Source organism: Malania oleifera, chromosome 1 (genome assembly GCF_029873635.1).
Source record: "Malania oleifera isolate guangnan ecotype guangnan chromosome 1, ASM2987363v1, whole genome shotgun sequence".
In the NCBI taxonomy this organism is placed as follows: Eukaryota; Viridiplantae; Streptophyta; class Magnoliopsida; order Santalales; family Ximeniaceae; genus Malania; species Malania oleifera.
The window spans coordinates 28744473-28770410 of NC_080417.1; the positions used below are offsets into that span (position 1 = coordinate 28744473).

The 25938-nt window shown below is 38.4% G+C and overlaps 1 protein-coding gene across 1 annotated transcript; it reads left to right on the forward strand.

The window, feature by feature from the left end:
• Positions 1 to 1474: 1474 nt before the first annotated feature.
• On the forward strand, positions 1475 to 25082 carry LOC131160019 (serine/threonine/tyrosine-protein kinase HT1-like). The gene is made up of 6 exons (XM_058115306.1): positions 1475 to 1816; positions 14402 to 14534; positions 22621 to 22816; positions 23250 to 23371; positions 24115 to 24270; positions 24574 to 25082. The coding sequence occupies exons 1-6, from the start codon at positions 1584 to 1586 to the stop codon at positions 24718 to 24720; spliced, it is 987 nt and encodes a 328-aa protein (XP_057971289.1). The 5' UTR covers positions 1475 to 1583; the 3' UTR covers positions 24721 to 25082.
• Positions 25083 to 25938: the final 856 nt, after the last annotated feature.

Below are 25938 nucleotides of genomic sequence, written 5' to 3' on the forward strand. Positions count from 1 at the left end.
TTCAAATTTAATTCAAGTTACCCTTCCCAGTTTAATTATACATATAACAACAACAACAAAATCAAACCTTAATTATACATGCAAATAGTAAATTAGTTATATTTCTCTACTAAAATTTTCACAGAATAATCGAACAAACCCAACACAAAAATACATTTGGACCACCCACTTAACCTTCTCGATTCAATTATGAGATAGAATTTGGTAGAAAAAGATCGTGATCAATCTAATGCCTGGAGAACAACATATAACTAGAGGCCCCTCATGCTTACGAGAGGCAACGCATTTTCACTTCGAAAAATAAAGTGATGTTTAGCTTACAAGATTGGTAATTTAATAATTTTTTTTAAGAAAATTATTTGTACTCAACCTAATCCATCCACAAACCTCATTTGCATTTGCGTATCATTTCACTTTCACGAATTCATCATATTTTCTCAAAAAAAAAAAATATTAAGATAAATTTGATCCTTCATTTATCAAGCTACATTTTCCAAAATATTAAATTAACCAAAAATAAATAAATAAATAACTAAATAAATACATATGATGCAATAAATAAATAAAATCAAAATATAAACTTTGTCAAACTTGCATTTACTAAAATTAATTTAGCTGGAAAATCTCAAAGCTATCCAAATACAACCAAAATCAAAGTATTCAATACTCGGTGGCATTTAAAAGTCTCATAAAATTAAAATAGCTAAATGCAAATAAAGATTACAATATTCATAAGCATTTAAAAAGTCACATACTTATTATTTTGAAATCTAGAAAAAAAAAAAACTTATTTTGTAAACCAAAACAAACTCATTATTTTCTACCTTTTAAATACGAATCTTGGAAAATTAAAAAAAAATAAGTTGAAATTTTTATAATTTTCTAAAAAGCTAAAAAATAAAAAATAATTTTCATAACTAAACGGGTCCTAAGACCCCGTTTGGAACTTGAAAAATATTATAAAAATGAAAGAAAAATATTAAAAATTCTTTCATGTTTGGTGATCAAGGAAAATGAAAAAAAAAATAAAAAATATACTAAGAGATATAAACAAAATTTTAATTTTACATATTATTATTTTTATTTAATTTTTTTAATAATTTTTTAATCATATTAAAATAAACTTCATTTTTAATAATATTTAATATAAATAAAAAATAAGTTTTCTCCTTACTTTTTTTCGTTCATTTTTTAATGTAAAATATTTAATCCAAACCACTCTTTAAGCTTCAAATAAATGTGCATTTTGGATAACTCTAAAGTCTAATCGACCGTCATACTGTTTATGAAATGACTATTCTAACCTTTTACGTCTATCCAAACACTCTGGACTCACACGTGGCAGCTCCGTATTCGAGCCGAATTTCAAAGTATAAAGATTTTAATTAATTAATTGTTATTAATTACAATTACAATTACAATTAAATTGTTTCCCCAATTATAATACAAAACTTTTCCCTCTCATTATCTCGCAGCCTCATTCAAAATACTACTCAACCAGACGGAATCCGCCACTCTGCTTCTGTTTCTGCTTCTTCTCTCTTTCACACTCTACATGCTGTTATGCAACAGAAGCTTTGTCAATGGCGGACAACGGGGTCCCGGACGACGAACTCTTTGAACTCTCTCTCTCTCGCTGCTTCCAGAACGACGTCAGAAACAGGATTAATGGACTGGCGCGCGACGATTCAGGCGACGAACCTGGAACCAAAATCAACGCTGTCAAGATTGATCATGGATTGTTGATCGATCCTAGCCGTTTATGTATCGGCGACGTAATCAACGAAGGCTCCCACTCCGTCGTCTACGAAGGATTGTGGGTCCCTGCTCTTACGAAAAGCTCGTATTTCACAATTCTAGTTACGTTTACTTAATTACATTGTAATCGAATTTATTGTTCTTGGACCAATGCTTGCGCCTTTCTTTCCGTTATCTTGTTTCAATCATGAACATTTGGTTTTCTATACAAATAAACCCCTTAGAGGTTTAAGGTGGTTTATAGGGCTCTTCGGGTGCAGGTCTCTTGCATCCTGGATATTACTGTGCTGTTCATGAATTTATTCCCCCCCCCCCCCCCACCTCCTTTTTTTTTGTCTCTTTGTTTGACATTACATTGTTTTGTTTTCAGTCTCAAACTCTTGGTTCTTTTTAACGATAAACCCCATGGGTTCTTCGAGTGCCAGGTTTCCGGTGTGCTGCATATAGTTTTTAGTTCATTATATCTTCACATTTTTTGCTTTTTGGGTTTTTTGTAATTTATTCACCACTGCGCAGGTAGACAAGCATTGAGTGATCTCTAATGCTTCCATCTATGTTCTTGAAGAACATTATTAGGTCCGATGACAGTTAGATTTGTACGAGAACCAAGCCAATGGATGTTAGCATCTTGGGTTTTGCTTCACGTCATTTAGGAGCTATTGTATATCATACCAATATAAGAAGCAGGGAGTGAAGGGAAAAAGGCAGGGGAAGAATTGTGCAGATTCCTGAGTGTTCTACAAAAGTGACTTGTCTTGTGCTTCTGTTTGAAATGAAATTAACCCTGCTTTTGAGAGTATGGATTTGGGGTATTAGATTTTGATTTGTGTGGGTTTAGACAAAACATACTATAAAATTATCTTGACCTTATGTTTGGATAGGTCTTGGATTTGGAGGATTAGGATAAGATGTAACATAAAATTTTGTTGAAATTTATCAAAATCCACCTAAATCAAATCCAAGGTCCGAAATCCATGCTCCCAAAGGTAGTATGAGTTTTTTCCAAATTCACATAAATCCAAATCTAAGGTTTAAAATCCATGCTCTCAAATCCAAATACTACCTTAGTTGCAAGACTTAATGTGTGTAGGAGTCACACTGTTAGCTTAATGAGATTTATTGTTTAAATCCAATCTACAAAAGATGATGCATTTGAGGAAATGACACACTTTAACCAGGATTGTTCCCTAGCTTCATAGTTTGCTCCCAAATACCATAAGGACCTCTAGGAGTTCTCATTTGTTTCCTGGGCAGTGAGTTGATGATTTCATCACCTAAGAGCTTCAGTTCAATGCTTCTCTCCTTATCCTTGCAATCTAGAAATGCAGTGTAATTTGTGTAACATTTTACTTTATTGGGAATGTGACTCATATTCAGAGCGGATCACATATGTTGGAGAAAGTTATGTGACGCGAGGGACAAAGGGACAAAAGTAAGGTGTTTTCTTCTGCTCCAAATTGTCGAGGAGTTCTCATTTGTTTCCTGGGCAGTGAGTTGATGATTTCATCACCTAAGAGCTTCAGTTCAATGCTTCTCTCCTTATCCTTGCAATCTAGAAATGCAGTGTAATTTGTGTAACATTTTACTTTATTGGGAATGTGACTCATATTCAGAGCGGATCACATATGTTGGAGAAAGTTATGTGACGCGAGGGACAAAGGGACAAAAGTAAGGTGTTTTCTTCTGCGCCAAATTGTCGACGGTTTGGTCAAATCGTCGACAGTTTCCGTCAACACAGATTACATAATTTGAATTTGGGGGCTTGTACATTAGGCTTATATGGAGGATTTTCCTCCGGGGGATAATATCGATGTAGTTTAGGTTTACTAGAACTCTTCTGTAGGCATTAGATGATTATATAGACAATATTTGTAATCCAAAAGTGTGAACTTTGACATTGATCATAGTGGAAACCCAAGTGCTCCTCTAGTGGACGTAGGCTATTGCCAAACCACGTAAACCTTGTGCATTCTAGTTGTGTTTTTTATTCTTCTTATTATTGTTTGTTTGCTTCTTGAGTATAATTCATCATTGAGTGATTGCATTAGTCGTTGTTGATTGTCTCGTGTTTGATTGTGTGCTTCCGCTACGCGTGTTCAAGTTGGGAGAAACACGAATAAGTTGTATCAAAGCTATTGGTTCTTCAATGGTTGCGGTCTCCTTGATGAAGCTCAATGTGAACAAGTTCGATGGAATGGGTAATTTTGGGCTTTGGCAACAAAGAGTGAAAGACTTGTTGGTGCAGCAAGGGATGGTGAAGGCGTCATACGGAAAGAAGCCAGACGACATGAACATCGCAAGTTGGAAGGATCTTGAAGCAAAGGTGCTTTTCACGATTAGGTTATGTCTGGCCGAAGAGGTGTTGTATCACGTCATTAGGGGTGTACAAAAGTTACCGAAAAATCGAAAACCGAATTGAAATCTGATCGAAAACATAAACGGTTTGGTTTTTCAGTTTTCAGTTTCGGTTTCGGTTTTTGAAAATCAAAATGTTCGGTTTTGGTTTCGTTTTCGATTTTATATTGAAACTGAATCGAAAAAATTGAAAAACCAATTTATATAAAAATATATATAATATGACTAGTATATATATATATATATATATATATATATATAGGAGATTACGGATTTAGGGTTTTCACTTTCACTCCGCCGTCCAATTCCTCATTTCTCTTCTTCTCTCTGTCCTTGACTCCTTGTGCCGTGCGTCTGGCCTCGTCTGAGTCGTCTCTCACTCTCACTCTCTTATTTGCGATTCCCCCACCTCCCTTGCTACTGCTACGCTGCTAGCTTGCTTGCCAGCACTTGGCGACCAGCACCACTACACCAGTAGCCACGCAGCCATGCTGAATCTCCCTCTTGGCACTCTCCGCTATCGTCGTCTCTCACTCTCACTTTCTCAGTCTCTCGTCTGCGATTACCCCCTCCCCCTACTAGAATGCTAGCCAAGTAGCCAGTCCCAGTAGCCACGCAGCATGTTGAATTTACCTCTCTGTTTCTCTGTCTATCGTTGTTTGAATCATCTCTCACTTTTGCCTCTCGAAACTAATCTTAGGCTTAGCTGGGTCTCAGTTAAAAATCAAAAAATCATAATCGAACTGGCAAATTTTTGGTTTTTAGTGGAAGAACAACTTCGGTTCGGTTTCAGTTTGAAAATTTCAAAATCGACATTTTCGGTTTTGGCCAAAACTGAACCGCACCCAACCGTGTACACCCCTACATGCATGGATGAGGACTTGTCAGTGGCGGTTTGGCTGAAATTGGAGCGTTGATACATGTCCAAGTCGATTTTGAACAAGTTGTATCTTAAGCAAAAACTTTATTGGCTTAAGATGGCAAAGAGTTCGGACTTGACTCAGAACATCAGTACATTTAATCAGATCATTAGTGATCTGGGGTGAGTTGATATGAAGTTCGAGGAGGAGGACAAAACGTTGATGCTGCTAAATTCCCTACCTATGTCGCCTACATACGAGAATCTGGTTACGACACTGATTTGGGAGAAAGAACCCTAGAGTTTGAGGACAGTACGAGTGCATTATTGGGGTTTCATCAAAGGAAGAAGGCCAGCGATGAGGGTTCACATGGTGAAGGGCTCGTGGTGAAGGGTAATCAAGATCGTGGGAGAGGCAAATCCTAGAGTGAACCGAGTGGTAATAAAAGTCAGTCCAGGAGGAAGAAGGATGTTCTCTGTTTTAAGTGCGGGAAACTAGGACACATAAAATTGGAATGTCCGGAGTGGGAGAAGGGAAAGGCAAAAGCTCAAGGGGGTTCGTCAAAATCCTTGAATGTAGTTCAAGAAGGGGACTCGAGGAGCAGTGATGGTGAAATGCTTACTGTATCATCAGGTTCAGAACGCCTGTTGGGTTCTTGGATCCTAGACTCGGGATGTTCTTTTCACATGACGCCCAACAAAGCCTGGTTCACCACTAACAGATTGGTGAGTCCTGATTCCGTTTTGATGGGAAATGATACGGTTTGCAAAGTTATTGAAATGTGGGATGTCAGGATCAAGATTTGTGGTGTGGTAAGGACGCTGTGTGGGGTAAGGCATGTACTCGATCTACGAAAGAACATGATATCATTGGGTGCTTTGGATTGTAACGGGTATAGTTACTAGTCCAAAGGCGGGACGATGATGGTGCGTGATGGCATATTGACGGTGATGAAGGGATAAAGGATAGGGGGGAATCTTTATGCACTGCAAGGTAATACAGTTGTAGGTGGAGCTACAATTGAGAGTTCAGAGTCAGAAAATACCATTTTGTGTAATGTAATCACACTCAAAATGGTGGGTATTCTTAACTATGTTGGTATGGATGTTTGGGGACCGATGAGGGTAGCATCACGGGTTGGACATGGGTATTTCGTGAGGCTATCATGAAAGGTTTGGGGGTATCTCATGCGGCACAAGTTGGATATGTTTACCAGGTGTAACTTGTGGCTAAGGTGGAGTACTAGACTGGGAGAGAGTTCCTCAGGTTAGATATTGTTGCTGAGTACGCTGGTGTTCAAGGAGTTTTGTGAGCAGTGCATGGTCTATCCAGGGCTTGCAAGGGACTTCTTGGTAAAGTCAGCAAGTATGGCGTGTTTCTCGATTAATCGATTGTTGAAGGTATCACTAGATAAGAGAGTTGCAGGAGAGGCTTGGACTAGTTATGCAGTAGACTTTGGAGGCCCAGTGATGAGTCCCTAAAATACATGTTTTTAGACTCTTATTTACCTTTGTTTATCCTCATTTTATTATGTATTTACCCAGAGTTATCATTGTTCAGAGTTATGCAAGGTTTGTTTGTCTTTTTAGGAAAAACAGGTTAAAACCATGGAGTTAGGCATTACAAGAAGCCAAGGAGGATTTGGAGGATTCAAAGCTCGAATTTGAATGTTCAGCCAAACTCCAGAGATTGTTGGAATTGGTGTGATCCCAAGAGGAGGGGGGGGGGGTGAATTGGGTTTTAAAACTATTTCGCTAAATTAAACATTTACGCCGATTCACCACATATCATATCCCATTCAATACAATAACGTGTATGAAAAATGATTAATCTATAAGTGTAAATATACACGTGCAACATATTTTATTTAAATAAATGTGCGCATGCAAATAATTATAATCATAAATGAACAAGCATACACATACTAAATTTAAAGGGCATAAATTAAATGAGATAAGGAGAGAGTGACACGCGATATTTGTTATCGAGGTTCGGCCAAACCAATCTACGTCCCCGCTTTGGGCATACCTCCTAAGGATTCCACTGAACCTGCTCACTTAAACGGGCAGAGCAGAAGCCGTTACAACCTCTCTTTATGGGGCAAGGTAAACCCCAGCTCAATTACAAGGCTGAGCTCAACTTGTCTCACTTACAGGGTTGTGACTCCCCAGTTCAAATTATGGGCTGAACCCAACTGGTCTTACTTACGAGGCTAAGACTCCCCAATTCAACTAATGGGATGAACCCAACCGGTACAATAGAACATTTTTGTACATAATAATGCTTTTGAAAATATAAGCAAAGATGTACATATTAAGGTCAAATACATACTCTAATATGATATGCATTATGCTCAGTAGAGTAAGGGTGCTATCAAATAATTTTGTACAAATAAAATGTATATGCAAAATGAGTATTATTGTTCTCCTATAAATATTTTTGCAAATAAAGAATATTTGGATTATCTAGGAATTTAAGCTCAAGAAAATATTTGTGCTGTAAATAATTTTCTCCCCAAAACTATTTATGAAAGAAATAGCCGGGAGAAAATCTAAGCAATACTCTCAAAAATGTTTTTCAAAGATTAAGTGCCTAGTGAGAGTATATGCAAATAAAATGCTCTAAATAAAATACTCTCATCAAAAATGATTTTGAAATAAATGCATGAAAGAGAGTTGGAGAGATTCGTATAAAATATTTCTCCTCAAAAGAATGATTTTGACAATAAAAATGGTTTGGTGGAACTTTGATTAACAAAGGATTAGGGAGAAATTTGGAGTTAATCAAAATTGCTAATATGAGTTATGGAGAGGGTATTTATAGATTTTTCAAAAATTATGACCGTTGGGGACACGCTTAGTATTTTGGAAAAGTTTAATTAAAAAATTAAAGACATTTTAGCTCTTAAAAAAATTTCAACTCGAGAGGTTCGGTTGACCATATTAAAGGTTCGGTCGACCATATCATTGAGTTTGGTTGATTGTGGATAATTTGAACTGCAAGTTCGGTCGACCATATGAGCGCGATTTTGAGCCCTTCGTAGGTTCGGTCGACCAAGGCAAGGTTCGGTTGACCATTCCTCTGGGTTCGGTCGATCGTGGCAAAAATGAACTACAAGGTTCGGTTGACCAAGTAGTTGGGTGTTAGACACGTGTTGGTTCGGTCGACTGAGAAAGATACGTTCAAAACAAAACAGTCGACCGAGCGAAGTCAAAATGTTGACTGCCAAATGGTTCAGTCGACCGTGGCATTTACACTACCAAGGGTCCGGTCGATCGAGACAGTCAAATGTTTGACTCAAGGTAGGTTCGGTCGACCAAGCTAGTTTGTACTAAATGGTTTGGTTGACTGAGGCTTTTGAATTAAGCCTAAAAACCCAATGTCGGTCGACCGAAGTCTTTGTAAGTCCTAATTTGACCCTAAAGCTATATGAAAACCTTTGTAAAATTTTATCTTTTTATAAAAAAAGGTTTTATATGAAATTTAGGTGCCCTAAGGTTAGTCTACAGTCAATCTGAGTATTCAAACCATATCATTAAGATGCATGCATTATTACAGACCAAAGATAAGAATTAAATGCAATACAATTCAAAACATGTCTTCTTCTTTTTGCTCTTCTTTTCATGGAATACGCCAGTATGATGTGAGTTAAGTCTTTTGGCTTCCATTTCCCTTTTGCCTTATGTGTGTGTTGAATAGAAAACCTATTCAATCACTTAAAAACACACATAAGTAACATGTGCTTTGTCAGCATCAAAATAGGGATTGGACTCAAAAAGCCAACAAAGATGATGCTTGACGATGTGGCGCGACTAGCAAACCACAAAGGCGACTTAGTCTTCCACTTCAAACTCCAAGGTTCAGACTAAGATCAGAATGCTGCAAAGTTCGACCAAATGCGCGACCAAATGACACCTTGGAGCGATCACGTCGAGATATTGAGACAGAACTGAAATTCAGAAATCCTGAGAGTCTCGACGAAGTCTTCGACCAAGAGACCTTCTGGGGCGACTATGTCGAGATACTAAGATTTCTTGAGGATTAAGCTACTGCAACTCTCGACCATCAAGACTCTAAGGCGCGTCGAACTCGAAGACATTGAAGATTCGTATCCTTGACTTCCCGCAAGATCCAACTAGGGCGCTCACAAGAATGCCAGAGGAGCGACTTGGTCGACAGCGACGATCTGTTGCGCGAGATTCGTTGCAAACTTTCCTAACTTGTAAAACAACCCTTGTAAACCTTAGAGCCTATAAGTATTCGGTATGAACACAAGCTCTGGGTTCCTCTTTGGCCTCTCTTAGGTTAGCAATAGATTTAGGAAGTCATTGAGAGCCAAGTGTGTATGGAGTGTTTGAAAACCCGTGACAACCGGCGGCGTTCATACAATAACTGTGTATATTGAATGATCTCCTCTCGTAATTCTAGCGTTAGTGATAGACGTTTTAAACGATAAAGGTATGATCTTTTTACTCATGCTTTTATTTATTGCTTTCAATTTACTGCTTTCCATTTACTTGCTGTGTGTTTGATGAAAGATTGCTAATAAGGATAAGCATTACTACGTATTAGTCAAAGGGAAATAGTCGGCTATGGAACCGTGAAGGTGTTCATTATTGTTGAGACAGGGTATACTCCGGTTCCCGACCATACTTTGGACGGTTGGTGCACCTTTGCTACCCTGTGCTCTCGATCGTCCCTCTCCTGCTTTGGTCCGCTCGGGGTAGTACTTCTATGGAAGTCTGGATGAGCATAGTTAGAAACATGGCGTCCAATGTTTGATTCGGACCACAATATTACTTTGTAGGAGTAGGGTAACTTAGAAATTTTCTTGCTTTCTAGTAGTTTAGATTTATTTGCTTTCAGTTACATGCTTTCCAGTAGTTGTTAGATAATCACCATTGCAAAATACCATCTTTCACTTCTTTTTCATAACAAGGCTTTAGTAAACTAAATTGGAAGTGGTTTAATAACTGCGCTTTAAGTCTCTGTGGATCGATACTCGACTTATCCACTTTCTACTGAACTTGGGATAGTTAGGTTTTATAAATATTATTTTTGGTAGTTAAGGACCCAAGCCTTAGCGGGCGTACCATCCATCTATGCATGTATCTAGTGAAGTGAGATCTAGGCTTGGTGTGATGTCCGGACAGTGCATCTTTCTGGTACGTAAGAAAGATGAGTTCAAGCTGGGTGATCGAATGGAAAACAGGGTGGCGATTGGTGGAGACATGGTTTTAGGTATTAAAACCATGGACAGTGTACTCAGGTAGATGGAAAGAAACTGGTGCCAAAAAGTTGCAGTAGCAACATTGAGCATGTTGTGTAGGTGGAGTTGGAGACTCAGGGCAGGAGTGCAGGGAGTTCTAACTCTAGAGACTTGCAGTATCACAGGATAAACTAGAGCATAAAGAGATTGTAATGCGGGTGTAGTTTCAGACTCAGGGCAGAGATGACCTTGGTCATGACGCAGGGAGTTTGAGTTTGGGAGACCAGCTAGATCACAATGGGCTCAGAGGCACTATCAGGCCACCACCTAGGTGTGATCTGATGTCTTATGCAATCATTGCTACCAGGAAGGATCCTACTACCTTTCAGAAGGCAGTGCATAGCCAGGAGAAGGGTAGGTGGATAGGTGCCACGGTGGAGGAGATGGAGGTATTGTATAAAAATCCATGGGGGTTGGTGGTGCTCCTAGAGGGAGAGAGGGAGATAGGCTGCAATGGGGCTAGTATTCTGTTGTTTTATGTGAGTGACATGCCGATTGCTGGAAAGGTTCCAACTGAGGTAAATCAATCGAGGACTCTGTTGAGAAAGGAAGTTGACATGAAAGTGTTGGGTGCTTCCAAGAGTGTTCTTGGGTTAGAGATTTGCTAGAGTAAAGCTACAGGGAGATTGGGATTATCTCAGGGTGACTTTGTGTAGTGACCCGAAGAACAATAGCATTTTAAGTATTAAAGAGGGAGAGAAAATAGAAACAGAAACAGAAGGAGGCCGCGTTCGTCGACGACATTGCATTTTGGAGATAATATTAAATAATCATAAATTCAGGAAATTGCCCAGCTTCGTCGACGAACACAGGGTCTCGTCGACGAAGGTCTTCAGAATTTCGTCGACGAACACAGGGCTTCGTCGACGAGAAATTATAGAGAGACGATTCGGGCTGCTCTGAATTTCGTCAATGAACATAGGGCCTCGTCGATGAATTTTGTGAAGGGCTCGTCGACGAGACACGTCACCTCGTCGACGAACCTGGCCCTATAAATAGTGGAAACTCAGGATTTTATCACATTTCTCTCGCCGCTCTCTCTCTTCTCTCTCTTCTATGACTCTCCCTTCTCTCTTCATTTCCAGCCCCCACCAGTCGTCGGATCGATGATCCGAAGCTACCACGACGCTTTTGGCGGAGTTCTCTATGCATCTACCGAAGCAGATCGTCGGGAAATCGGAGTTGCAAAAATCATCCCAAATTCAGGGTAAGACCTTTTAGTCTTCTTTTGGCCTTGTGGTAGTTATAGGAAATGATACAGGCAGAAAAATACTGATGTTTAGTTCTGACAAATATTGGTTTCAGGATATTTTGTAGGAGGCCCTGCGGGTATTGGGTTAGAGTACAGTAGGAGTTTTTCAGAGATAAGGTAAGAGATATATGTTATGCTAGGAAATTTCTAAATATTATGCAGTGTATTTATGTATGAAAATTATGTACTCAAGTATGGTGTGGCTTGAGAATATGTATGTAGTATGGGAGTATGTTTTATGAATTGTAGTTTCATGATTTTATGTATTTCAGTGCTATGATTATGTGAATTACAGTATCATGATTTTACGGATTTTAACACCATGATTATACGAATTACGGATATAGTATTATGATTACGTAGTTTCAGTATTATGATTTACAGAGTTCAAAGCGTGCCATGTTTTCTATTACCATAACATTCAAAGTATACAGGCAGAGCATTTATAGAATATATAGACAGTTATACAGAGATAGCATCGAGATGCTACAGTTATCGTATGTACAAAACAGAAGGATAGCGTTATGGTAATTTTGAAAACATGATGAAAACAGTGAAAGAGTATATATATGAATATGTATATAGTATAAGACCCTGTTGGACCATACAGTTTACAAAGTACGGTACCGTAGCTGTATACAGTTTACAGTTTACAGAGTGCAACTGCCTATTCAGATAATAGGCTGTAGGTCGATCGTATAGTGCCCTTGAGGTGGACAGGCTCCCCATCAGATATGGGTAGCGGTGGGCAGATCGACTGAGGGAGTATAGTGATTTACCTGGTCGGCCAGCCAGTGTAGATCCTGCCTATGGGCCGCACAACCTTGTCATGAGGGGTTAAATCATAACATACAAATATCCACAGGGGAAAGTTTACAGTTATTAGTATTTATATTATGATTTATAGAGACCAGGGAGTTACTTATGTATGTTAGAAGTATTTTGAATGGTAACTTAAATACAAATGTGTTAAATGACATGAAAATGGTAATGAATATTATGATTTGTACTGTATTTATAGATCCAGATATACATGATTATATGGAAACGGATTTTTATGATATGATGACTCATTTGCCACACATTAGTAATAGCATATATTGTCTTACTGAGCGTTGGCTCATCCCAATGTTGAAACCTTTTTCAGGTGATCCAGGTAGGCGAGCAGATCAAGCTCGCAGGTAAAGGGGCGTCTGTGGTGCCCTGACAGCAAAGTGAGGATAGTGGAGGGTTTTTGTATTTGCCCTAGCTAGCTAAGGGCAATTTTGGGGATTTAGTATCACATGTATATATTCTTTTGAGAAAAATGATAGCACTCTGGTATTGTATAGTATGGTATATCATTATGTATGGAAATGTTTATTTGTATTATGCTTCTCGCTGCTTAGGATAATGTTATGGTATCAGAGTATGATAATTATTACAGTGGAAAAAAAAATCAATTTAATAAGCAGGTTTTTACACTTTGTAGTTGCAGGGAGATTGGTGCTATTTCAAGGCGGCTATATGGACAAAACTACTTAGAGATTGTGGCTATCTCAGGGTAGTTTTGGGGATCAGGTGTTGGTGAGGTTTAGCATGGTTAATGTTAAATCGGTCATCAGTACACCATTGGCTAATTTAAGTAAATAATCTACCGCTTAGTACTTGAAGACGAATGATGATTTTCAGGTCGTGTCAAAGGTTTCCTATGCCAGTACTGTTGGGTACATCGACAAACAATAGAGGGTTTTGTCAGTTGTGAGGCTCGCAGATGGAGAAGACTACACAAGGGTCTTGGATGACAAGAGGCTTGCAACGGGGTACATTGTGGGAAGACCTAATTGTTGGAAGTCTGGGGTACAGTCTCAAGGTGTGCTGGTTACAACTGGATCGAAGTTCTTGGCAGAGGCTCAGGCTGCCAAGATAGTATTGTGGTTCGAAGGATCGTTCAAGGAGTTGGGTGTTCAGTTAGGTGAAGTTCTTGTTACCACAGTCAAGTTCAAGCGTGCCTTAGACTTGGTTTATGTCTTCAGGTATTAGAGGGGAGGCGGGTCCCAATCTACAGGCCCGAGTAGAGTAGCGGTTATGCTTTCAGATTTTCAAGGTGGTGAATATCTACCAAGGTGGAGATTATTGGGAATATGACTCATATTCACAGTGGATCACATGTACCGAAGAAAGTTACGTGATGCGAGGGACAAAGGGGTAGAAGCAAGGTGTTTTCTTTTGCTCCAAACCGTCGACGGTTTGGTCAAATCGTCGACGGTTTCCGTTGGCACATATTATGTAATTTGAATTTAGGGGCTTGTAGATTGAGCTTATTTGGAGGATTTTCCTCTAGAGATAACAATAGATGCAGTTTAGGTTTACTAGAACTCTTCTATAGGCATTAGATGATTATATAAACAATATTTGTAACCTAAAAGTGTGAGCTTTGACATTGATCATAGTGGAAACCCAAGTGCTGCTCCCGTGGACGTAGGCTATTGCCAAACCACATAAATCTTGTGGGTTCTAGTTGTGTTTTTGATTCTTCTTATTATTGTTTGTTTGCTTCTTGAGTATATTTCATCATTGAGTGATTGCATTAGTGGTTGTTGATTGTTTCGTATTTGATTGTGTGCTTCCACTGCGCGTATTCAAGTTGAGCGAAACACCAACATACTTGTAGCCTCATAGAGCTTGCCCGATCAAATTATTGAACCATAGGCACCAAACAAATGTGAGTGGTTTCTAACATGATAGGATACTTGCATTGGTGATAAAAAAAATATTTGTGATCTTTCACATTAGGAAATATAAAATTGATTTTAAATTGATTCTTAAGTGTTCATATACATAAATTTATTGCCATTGTCCTTGTACGTGTTTTTTGAGATTTTTTCCTAAATGCAATGCTGATACTTAACAAAACATATCATCCAGGTATGAATCTAAGCCTGTTGCAATAAAGATAATACAACCAGACAAAACAGCAACTGTGAGTCCTGAATCCCAAGCGAAATTTCAGAGGGAGGTTACAATGCTATCCAGGGTGGAACATGAAAATATTGTGAAGGTATTTTGCTGTACTTGCATGTGTTCATAGAGGTGATGCATCTTTTCAAATTTTTTCCCTTTGGAGTTCTATTGTTACTTATGTATTCTAATATCTTATCACCTTGTCTTTGTTTACGTAAGATTTAAAGCCCGTTTAGAACTTGGAAAATATTAGGGAAAGAAAAAAGAATTTAAAGGAATCCCCCTTTTTTAAGTTCGGGTATCAAGGAGGAAAGAGAGAGAAAATAAAATGTGGTTAATCAAGTGACAAAATAAATTTTACAAATCATTAACATTTTTCTTAATTTTTAATTATTTAAAAAAATTATGTTTAATAGTAATATAAAAGAAAATATAATGAAAAATAGATTCCTTCTTCTATTCCTTTCCTTTCCTCAAACAAAATGATCCAAATAGTGCCTTAAAGAATCTTGATTCCTTCCTTGCCCTGCTTTTTCTACCCGACTGAGTGGATGATGAACTTCCTGATTTCCTGATAGACTTTAGCAAACAAATAAAAAATTTAGAATCTTTTGACAATTTAAGGTTGGAATTATTGTTGTCATACAATTTATATTCCAAGTTTACTTTTATTTTTTACAACTTGTTCGCAGGATGATGGAGCATTTGCTGTTCCATTGCCTTAAGATTGTCCAAATATTCCATTATTTGAAGGACTAGTACTGCTTTCAAAGTGAGGACAGACATGCTATACCTTCGTATGGGAGTCTGGCGAATAGTTATCTAAAGAGCAAACCTATTCCATTCCTGTTTGTGTGACCACTTAATATTCAGTGACAGGGCATAGTTTCTAACATACATCACCTTGCTTAAGGTTTGGCTTGCCTCGCCTCAGTTATTCCTTTCTAGTATGTTGATGCATAGCGATTTGAATCTTTCGATCAACAAAATAAATCACACAAAGAACATTCACTAGAAAAAATGGAGACAAGAGATTTTACGTTGTTCGGCAAGGTTGCTTACGTCCACGGAGCGTACACTTAGATAAAAATTTTCTATGAAACGATGACAGTACAAGATCTGATCAGTCTCTCCCCGATCTTAGATCTCCTGTACACCCCTTCACCTTCAACCCGTTGAAGAAAAGTTCTTCCTAGAAAGAACCCCTCTTTAGCTCTCCTTGCACAAAATGACAAGTAATCCCTATATTTTCCCATGACTTACAAACATATATATGACACCACACAACCATTGGATTTAGAGACGATCCAACGGTTGTGAAAAGCCATAATAAATAAATAAAAATAAACATATTTTTTAACAATCTCCACCTTGGCTTTTAATCACAACTAAGCACAACATTCCATCCCCATGCTTTGGGACGCTCTGTCAACAATCAACAAAAGACTCCATTAACTAAGTACAGACAACGCTTGAACTTAGCTAATGTAACAGGCTTCGATTTGCAACATTTCCATTTGTGTGGATCTTCAATAACTGGAACTTACCACTTTCAACCCAACCTCTAACTGCATGGTACCGCACGTCAATATGCTTTGTTCGAGAGTGGTAGACCTGATTCCTTGTCAAGTGGATCGCACTCTGACTATCATTAAATACGTGTAACCTATCTTGCATAACACCAAGTTCCTGAATTAGTCCAGTTAACCACAAAGCCTCCTTATCTGCCTCTACCAAAGCTATGTATTCAGCTTCTGTAGTAGACAAAACTGTAGTAGGTTGCAACATAGCCTTCCAACTAATGGAACTACCAGACACGGTAAAAATGAAGCCATAAGTAGACCTCCTCTTATCCAAATCACCTGTATAATCAAAGTCCACATAACCTTGAATATTACAATCATCAGTACTTTCAAACAGGATACCATAATCAGAAGTGCCATGCAAATATCTGAAAATTCATTTCACTGCATTTTAATGCATTCTTCCTGGATTAGCCATATATTTGCTTACTAAACTAATTGCAAATGACAAGTCTGGTCTACTACATACCATAACATACATCAGACTCTCTACTGCATTGGCATAAGGCACACTAGCCATATCCAACTTATCCTCATCAGTAGAAGGACACAGTTTAGCAGACAACTGAAAATGAGTAGCTAGAGGTGTACTTACCAATTTAGCCTTATCCATGTTAAACCTTTCCAACACCTTCTCAATATACTTACCCTATGACAACCACAACTTCTTTTGTTGTATGTCCCTCCTGATTTCCATGCCAATGATCTTTTTAGCTGCACCACGATCCCTCATCTCAAACTCATCTTGTAACCTGGCTGTCAACACATTCAACCCATCAGTATTGTTAGAGGCAATCAACATGTCATCCACATATAGCATAAGGATCACATATACACCATTGTTAAGCAATTTGAAGTAATTATAACTGTCAGAACTGCTTCTAACATACCCAATCCTCAACATATAAGAATCAAACCTCTTATACCATTGCCTAGGGGATTGCTTTAAACCACAAAGAGACCTATTCAACTTACATACCAGGTGCTCTTTTCCTTATTCCACAAACCCCTCCGGTTGCTCCATAAAGATATCTTCCTCCAACTCACCATGAAGGAAAGCTGTCTCTACATCCATCTGTTTCAGATCTAAATCATGCATGGCAACCAATGCTAATAAGGATCTAATAGAACCATGCTTAACAACAGGAGAAAAGATTTCATTATAATCTATACCTTCTTCCTGTTTGTATCCTTTTGCTACTAACCTGGCCTTATATTTTATCCCTTCTGATTCTGAAGTAGGTTCTTTCTTTTTGAAAACCCACTTGCAACCAATTAGCTTCCTGTCCTTGGGCTTTTGAACCAACACCCAAGTGTCATTCTTATGAAGAGACTCCATCTCCTCAACCATGGCTCCAAGCCAACTATCTCGTTCAGAACTGTTAACTGCTTCCTGAAAATCAAAAGGATTTCCACTACTACTAATTAGAGCATATGCAACTAAGTCCTCAGACCCATACCTGATCGGAGGCTTAACATTCCTCCTTTCTTTACCGGTGGCTAGCCCTGTAGGCTTATGTCTATCACATGTCTGAGAAATTTCTTGGGGAACTGTAGCCTGTCTCACTATATCCTATGCAACAGAATCAACAACAATAGTTTGGGTATTACCCACACCTGAATTATGAATACTGTCCAGCTCCACCTGAATAGGTACTCCCGCTGAATCAGACTCCATCTTCTCATCAGCATTCTCCTTCAACATGACTTCCTCATCAAAAACCACATCCCTGCTAATGACCACCTTCCGTGCTATAGGGTCCCATAACCGGTATCCCTTCACTCCTTAGAAACCAAGAAATACGCATGGTTTGGACTTAGAGTCCAACTTTGATCTGTCCTGTTCCTGCACATGCACATACAATGGACAACCAAATATTCTCAACATAGAGTAATCTACTGTCTTACTTGTCCATACTTTCTCAGGAACCTTTGCGTTAATAGCTGTAGAAGGAGACTTGTTTACTGGGTAGCATGCCATACTCATTGCTTTTGCCCAGAATGACGTAGGCAGATTAGCCTGAATCCTCATATACACCGTGCCCTCTCTAGTAATGTTCTGTTCATCCTTTCAGCCAACCCATTTTGTTGTGGCCCATGTGGAACTGTATAGTGCCTAGTGATCCCCTCTTCCTTACAAAAGTCAATGAACTGGCTGTTTTTGTACTCTAGTCCATTGTCAGTTCTCAGAAACTTCACCTGTTTCCCTGTTTGTTTCTTTACCTGAGTTTTCCATTCCCTGAACTTACTGAATACCTCACTCCTTTGTTTCATAAAATACACCTAGACTTTCCTGGAAAAGTCATCAATAAATTAGACAAAATAAATAGCACCACTGTGAGATTGTACTTGTACTGAACCCCATACATCTGAATTAATGGACTCTAGCACCTCCTTGCTCGTATGCTTTCCTGTTGTGAAACTCACCCTGCGCTGTTTACCAAAAAAATAGTATTTACATAACTTAAGCTTACAACAAGAATTACCTCCCAATAAGTTTCGCCTGTGTAGCTCCTACAAACCACGCTCACTCATGTGACCCAGCCTCATATGCCACAAAGTAGTATCATCTGTATCTGTATCTGAAGAGGTACTAACTGCAGCTCTACTTGTCACTGTGCTACCCACCAGAGTGTACAAATTGTTCCTTAGATGACCCTTCATTACTACCAGTGAACCTCTAGCCACTTTCAGCACACTATCCCTAGTTGAAAAAGAGAAACCATTACTGTCCAAAGAGCCCAAGGAAATCATATTCTTTTTCAAATCTGGAATATGCCTCACATCCTTGATGGTTCTAACTACATCATCAAACATCCTGATTCTGACCATTCCAATACCAATAATACCACAAGAAGCATCATTACCCATCAACACCGTCCCTCCAGAGATTGGTTCATAGGAGTCAAACCAGTCCCTGTATGGACACATATGATATGAGCATGCGGAATCCAAAATCCTGGTATCGGCTAAGTAACTAGAACCTGTAGTAACATCCAAAAGATCCCCATAAAAAATTGATGAATTTCTCTCCACTATAGTAGCCTGCTTAATCTTCTTCCTATTCTTTTCCTCTAAATCTCTTTTCCCCTTTAGACAGTCCTTCTTCATATGCCCTTCTTTCCCACAATAAAAACAACCACTCCTCCAGTTCCCCCTTTTACCCTTGGACTTGGATCGAGATTTCCCTCGATTCCAATTACCCCTGCTAGAACTCCTGCCCCGCTGTTTGCTAGACTCACCCTTAGCCACCAACCCTTCTCCATGTCCTAGATGATCTGATTTGTAAAAATTCTCACTTTCTAGAATGGTAGTAGTCACCTCATCAACTGTAAGAGTCTCTTTACCTAGCAGTAGTGTGGTTTTTAAAGTATCAAGTGAACTGGGAAGCGAATACAACAGAATCAGTGCTTGATCTTCCTCCTCAATTTTTACCTTAATACTTAGCAACAGCGTGATTATCTTATTGAAATAATTGAGGTGGTCTTTGACTTCTGTGCCCTCAGTCATCCTTAACTGATACAACTGTTTCTTCAAATATAGTCCATTAACTAGGGACTTTGACATATAAATATTCTCAAATTTTTTCCAAAGTTTAGCTGGTGATGTTTCATTCAACGCACTGTATTTTATTTCTAGAACTAAACTTAAGCGGATGGTACTTGCCACTTTCATTTCTAGCTCCTCCCACTGATCACCTGACATCGTCTCTAGCTTCTTGTGTTTCCCATATAATGCCTTAATCAGTCCCTGTTGAACCAACACATCCTTCACAGTGCTCTGCCATAGATTGAAATTATTTTTCCCATTAAAGGGCTCCACCTTAAACTTGGCCGTCGAAGTACTCTCCATTAATTTTTTTTTTCTTCTCTCTGACGTCAGCAACGGCGCCTGCGTCAGCATGACATCAACGCTCCACTGGGAGGATCCACACCTCGACCCACGCTCCGACCTGATTCTGAATGTGGGTTTGTCACCCAATTTTGGCACTGTTCATCATGTTCTTCATCCTCGAAAATTTTTTTTTTTTCCTTCCGATTTTTTTTTCACACCTTCGATTGAAGAATGATCCTCCTTCAATTGAAAATTTTTGGAATAATTTTCTGGCACCTAATCTAAATCTCCGCATACCTCAATCCAATCTGAACGAACCACTCTGATCTTGAGCACTCTCGCTGAAATTTCTGATCCAAAGAATTTCTTTCGATCTAATCTAATCTATCAAATTTGTACCTAATCAAAATGGTGCTCTGATACCACTTGTTGACGCACAACGATTTTAATCTTCCGATCAACAAAATAAATCACACAAAGAACATTCACAAAAAAAATGGAGACGAGAGATTTTACGTGGTTTGGTAAGGTTGCCTACTTCCACAAAGTGTATACCTGGAGGAAAATTCACTATGAAATGATGGCAGTACAAGATCTAATTAGTCTCTCCCTAATCTTAGATCCCCTCTACACCCCTTCACCTTCAACCGGTTGAAGAAAAGTTCTTCTTGTAGAGAACCCCTCTCTAGCTCTCCTTGTACAAAATGACAAGCAATTCCTATATTTTCTCATGGCTTACAAACATATATATGACACCACACAACCATTGGATTTAAAGACGATCCAACAACTATGATAAAAGCCACAATAAATAATTAAAAATAAGCGTATTTTTTAACATAGTAGAACTCCATACTTCTTTTAGTAAAGTCAGCGTGCAACCAATAATAAATCCTTTTTCTGTATCCTATTTTATTCTTGCGAAACTATGTTTTGTTTTCCTGAATCTAACTTTAAGTTATTATTAATTTCCATGTGTTATTTTGTTAGATGTTTATTGTTAATAATGAATGCATTTGACGCTTATCTTATACAGCAGTCCTCTGAGTTATGGGTGTGGGAATTACTACCAGGGCTGAGTGTGATGGTTTATGTAACCTTTTATTGATGTGCACTCCCGACCAGAAGACAGGCTCATGCGTGTCCATAGAAAGAAAAACTGTAGAAGCAGAGTTGGTGCTATCAATGTTTTAAAAGGTTTAATCGAGGCCTTGAGGCTCACCTCGGGGCAGGGCATGCCTGAAACACCTTGAGACTCCAGATAAAATTCCAAATTATAAAAAGGCTGATACGTTACATGCTGAGACTTAATATTTGTGACCTTTTAAGTTGAGGCTTACGCATTTTGGGTTATGATTCTCAAGTCAAATTTGGTTAGAAAATTTAATAAATATTTATATAGATGAATGTCATAATATAAGTTGATTTCCAAAACTCTTGAACCTAAACCTTTTCAAAATAACTGAATTGTATTTTAGATCATGAAAATAATCTGAAATTTCTGGTAGTATAGCTCTCTCTTGTCATGATTTACATCATGAATTCATATTAGCATGTTTTGTGTGGCCAACAATTATTTGCTACATTATATGTGTGCTTTTCTAAATTTTTTCTTCATATTTAAGATATATGTAAGTTATTTACAAGTTTTATCTAAAAAAAAAAAATCTCAAAAGCCTTAAGTTCCAATGCCATCAGGCTTACGCCTAACCTCTTAAGGGTTAAAATGCCTCATCTTCCACCTTCACCTTTTAAACCATTGGGTGCTACAATCACATCATCAAATTTAATTAGTAAAATTAATTATTTGGAACAGTATTGTGTTAAGGACTGAGCTTAGTAATCTTAAGTTGCTCATCCCCATTGTTATAAATTTTCCATGTGAGTTCAAGGATAATATTATTTTAATTACCGATAAGTAGTAGGGCATTATTACGGAATATGTTATCAATCTTTCTGTCATCATTGTTGCTGCAGCAAGCCTTTTGCATGATATGTGTTTATTGTAGTCATAGGTTTTGAGGTATGTACCATTGTTTCTCTCTTCCTTCCAATTTTTACAACATAGTCAACATAGATTTGATTTAGTTTTGTGCTGTTATTTTTTAAGTTTTATTTTTACTTTTCCCTTTTAGGTGAGGCTCAAACCTGTGATCCCAGGCAATGACACCAAACATATAAAATGTTACTGTTCACATTTGACTTTTCCGGCCTTTTAGCTGGGCAATGCCTTGTAGCTCTTCCCAAATGGTAAATTCTAAGGTGTTTGGCGGATGACCTGTTCTTTTGATGCTTTTTTTCCCATGTGAGTTACCAACATGATTGTCCCTTTGTTAGGACACCTCTTACATTGCAACTTTGGCTCGAATACCATAAATTTTACTTGGAAAGTAGTAATACAATTAGTTCCATTACATTGTCTCGAAAATTTATTTTTTATTAGGCCAGTATTTAGAGTATGGCTTATAACGTGACAGAACTGGGCCCCTAGATTTGAGGATTGGCCAAATAAGGACCTGTGCAGCCAAGTCCCAAATAACTGTGATAGTATGATGAATCTAGGATGTTGATAATGATAATCGCAACTTGCAGAAGCAGATCAAGAAATATTTCTCTATTTTCTTGTCCTCCACTCTTACATTTTTATTCTACATAATTGATGAGTAGATATTACTTTGTAGTCATATACTCAATTTGTCTTTATTCATATCCATACTCCTAATTTGAGATGCTGAGTTTGAGTTGTTAATTGTTATGCTGAAACAGTTTATTGGTGCCTCTATAGAGCCAACTATGATGATAATTACAGAGCTTTTAAGAGGTGGTACACTGCAGAGGTACTTATGGAGCATCCAACCAAATTGCCCGGATCTGAAGCTTACTATAAGTTTTGCGTTGGATATTTCCCGAGTAATGGAATATTTGCATGCAAATGGCATTATTCACCGTAACCTGAAGCCAAGTAATTTAGCTCTCTCTCTCTCTCTCTGTTGTGTGTGTGTATAGAAAATTGAATTGGAATGGACGTACAAGCATATTAATTCTATATCATAGATCCCCTTATGTTTCATGATTTTACCATTTTATTTGGTTCATACTCACTGCACTGGAACATGCAAGTACATGATTATTGTTTTACCCAAAAGAGAAAAGAGAAGAAAATAAATCAACTAGTAGAATATCTAGTATTTGTGATATGTGAGCATGCCAATCCAGAGTGCATGTCAAATTAATTAAATTATTTTGAACTAGAATTTGTGCAATTCTTGTTCAGGGCAATGAGCCTAGATTCTAGTTGGTATTTAACTGGAGCCGGGTTGAACATGGTCTGTAAATTGGTTTGTTTTGTTGTCTCTTGCATATCTTAACATAATAATTTTTATTCTTTATTGCAGGCAATCTACTTCTCGTGGAAGATATGGGGCAAATCAAGCTGGCTGGATTTGGACTGGCTCGAGAGGAGTCAGTGGGTGAAATGAGCTCTGAAGCTGGTACCTATCGATGGATGGCTCCTGAGGTGCTTTCTATGGTTCTAAATTTTTTAGTCACAAAGCTTTACTTTGTGTATAATGTCAGGACCGGAGGAGCTTATGGGTGGGCTTGATACACATGGATGGGTATCAACTTGATCCAAAAGCTTAAGCCTATTGGGTCTTGGGCCCAACCATGTATATAAGCATTCATCATCCACTCTAATTTTCCAATGTGGGACAAGCTTACAAGTGAAATTCTCAACAATCTCCCCCTCACTTGTGAGTTCCAACTGCTTCCTCTTGAACGGAAATCGCCTCCCTTCTGGGAGTAAGCCCAATTCTCCAATAGTTGCTTAAGTGGGCTTTACCACTGGCGCCTTTCGTGCGTTAGATTGTATTCCACGTGCCTCCGAACCAATCCTACCTCTCACGTCTTGACCTTATTCGGATCTCATCCGTAGCCTAGATGATCCTTATTGGCCTCAGCCACACACTTGGTCCTCCAATTGTTAGCATGTCAGGAGAATTAACTTCACGTCTTGACTTTTTATAATGTCGCTCACCCAGAGTTACGACTTTGGCTCTGATACCACTTGTTAGGATCGAAGGAGCTCATGAGTGGACTTGATACACATGAGTGAGTACCAACTTGACTCAAAAGTTTAAGCCTATTGGGTTTTGGGCCCAACCATATATATAAGCACTCATCATCCATTCTAATTTTTCAATATGGGGCAAGCTCACAAGTGGAATTCTCAGCATATAATTCATCTGTCATCTGTATCAGTTGTTCAACAAGGAAGCACTTGAAAAGGGAGCGCAGAAACACTATGATCATAAGGTGGATGTGTACAGCTTCTCAATGGTTCTCTTGGAGCTGCTCACTAACAAAACTCCATTTAAGGGAAGGAGCAACGTAACGGTGGCATATGCTGCGGCTAAAGTAAGCCATTTAAATTTTCTTTGAAAGGAAATTGTTAAAATTAACACCACAATGTGTTTTAATACCTTGTTTGTCTGTTGCCATTTATTGTTTTCTCCAATATTGGTAATCGTTTGTTATGTACAACATTTGGAGTTTTCATGTCTACAATTTTGATCAAAACACTCCCCAAATTCCACACAATGCTTCTTCCACATAGAAACTGGAGTTGAAAACCCTGTTCTTGTGTTGTTTTCTTTGTGCTTGAGCAATTTCCTAATGGGTAGCTAACTTCTAATTCCATGTTTCTTTTCTTGCTTCCAGAACCAGAGGCCTAGCTTGGAGAACCTCCCAAAGGAATTTGTCCCTCTCTTGCAGTCCTGCTGGGCAGAAGACCCAGCACAGCGTCCAGAGTTCATGCAAATCACGGACATTTTGATCAGTATCCTTGACAACTACTGCTCGAAATAGGCTACACCGCAAAAGGTGTATGAGAGTGAAAAAAGCCGAAGCAACTCAATGGCAGGTCCTGCAGGCACCAGTCATTCGATGTGCAAGTCAGAGAAGAAGGGCAATAAAGTTAGAAACTTGTTAACACGCTTGTTCCGATGCTTTAATACTGTTTAACCAATTGATGAGTTTATAAGTCCCATATCATGGCTTCTTGAGAGCTTTAGCTCAGGGACCCTGGGATTTCTTGTAGAGCGCTAGCTTCTTCTCCCTTTTGTAAAACAAGTAGGATCTGGCGGATGACTTTCCTCTGAAATATCATGTTACAATGTTGTACAGGACTAAAGATGAAGTGGAGGAAAACGATAAAAAAAATTTGCAATTTTTTTCCCCTTGCAGTAAGTGACCATTTCTTGTCTGTGATTGGCTGTTGACCATGGAAAATTTGCGGTGTAATTCTTTTACAATGAGTAGGAAATGCTGCGTTAGACAGGAGTCAAAAGGTGGATTTTGATTCCAAGAGAAATGTATGGGCGGTGAAGTGGAATTCCATGCATGCCGTCAATGAGTCCTTAGCTCCATTATCTTTGTGAATCTTGACTAGATTACTCTAAATTCACAGTGTATAGCTCCGCATTCAACATTGATTATGTATAAAAAGCCATGTATAGCAATGTATTATCAAAAATACTTTTTACACTAATACAATAGATCTTGAATAAAACTATAACTTTGAATGTAGCAAGAGTTCAAAGCTTAGAAAACAATTCTCGATAGATTTTTTAAATAAACAACTATAAGAAAATCTGTTGCTTGTTCCCAGAAAATGATTTTTCTTTATGCACAAATACTGAAAAAGACAACTTTTTAATCAAATATTGAAAGCTCAATGAAAAGTTACTCAAACCTCAAGATCAACCTTAGATTTATCAAAAGTGTGCTTGGATCTTGAAGACACAAATGCCTAAACAAGTATCAATTCTTTGGAGTGCAGGCAATGACGTTAGCAATAGAATTCACATCTCTCACAAGATTGTCAAAATACGTTCAATGCTATGCAAAAAGTGGTGCTCTAAGGTTTAGAAAGTATATTTATATGTGTTCTCGGCCCTAGAATGAATCCTGACTGTTGGATCTATTAAAAACTCGATTTTCCGTCTGTGTCCGCGCTGGAACGTAAGTCAGCACCTTGACATTCGTCGACGAATGGGTACGTTTGTCGACGAGTGTACAACACTC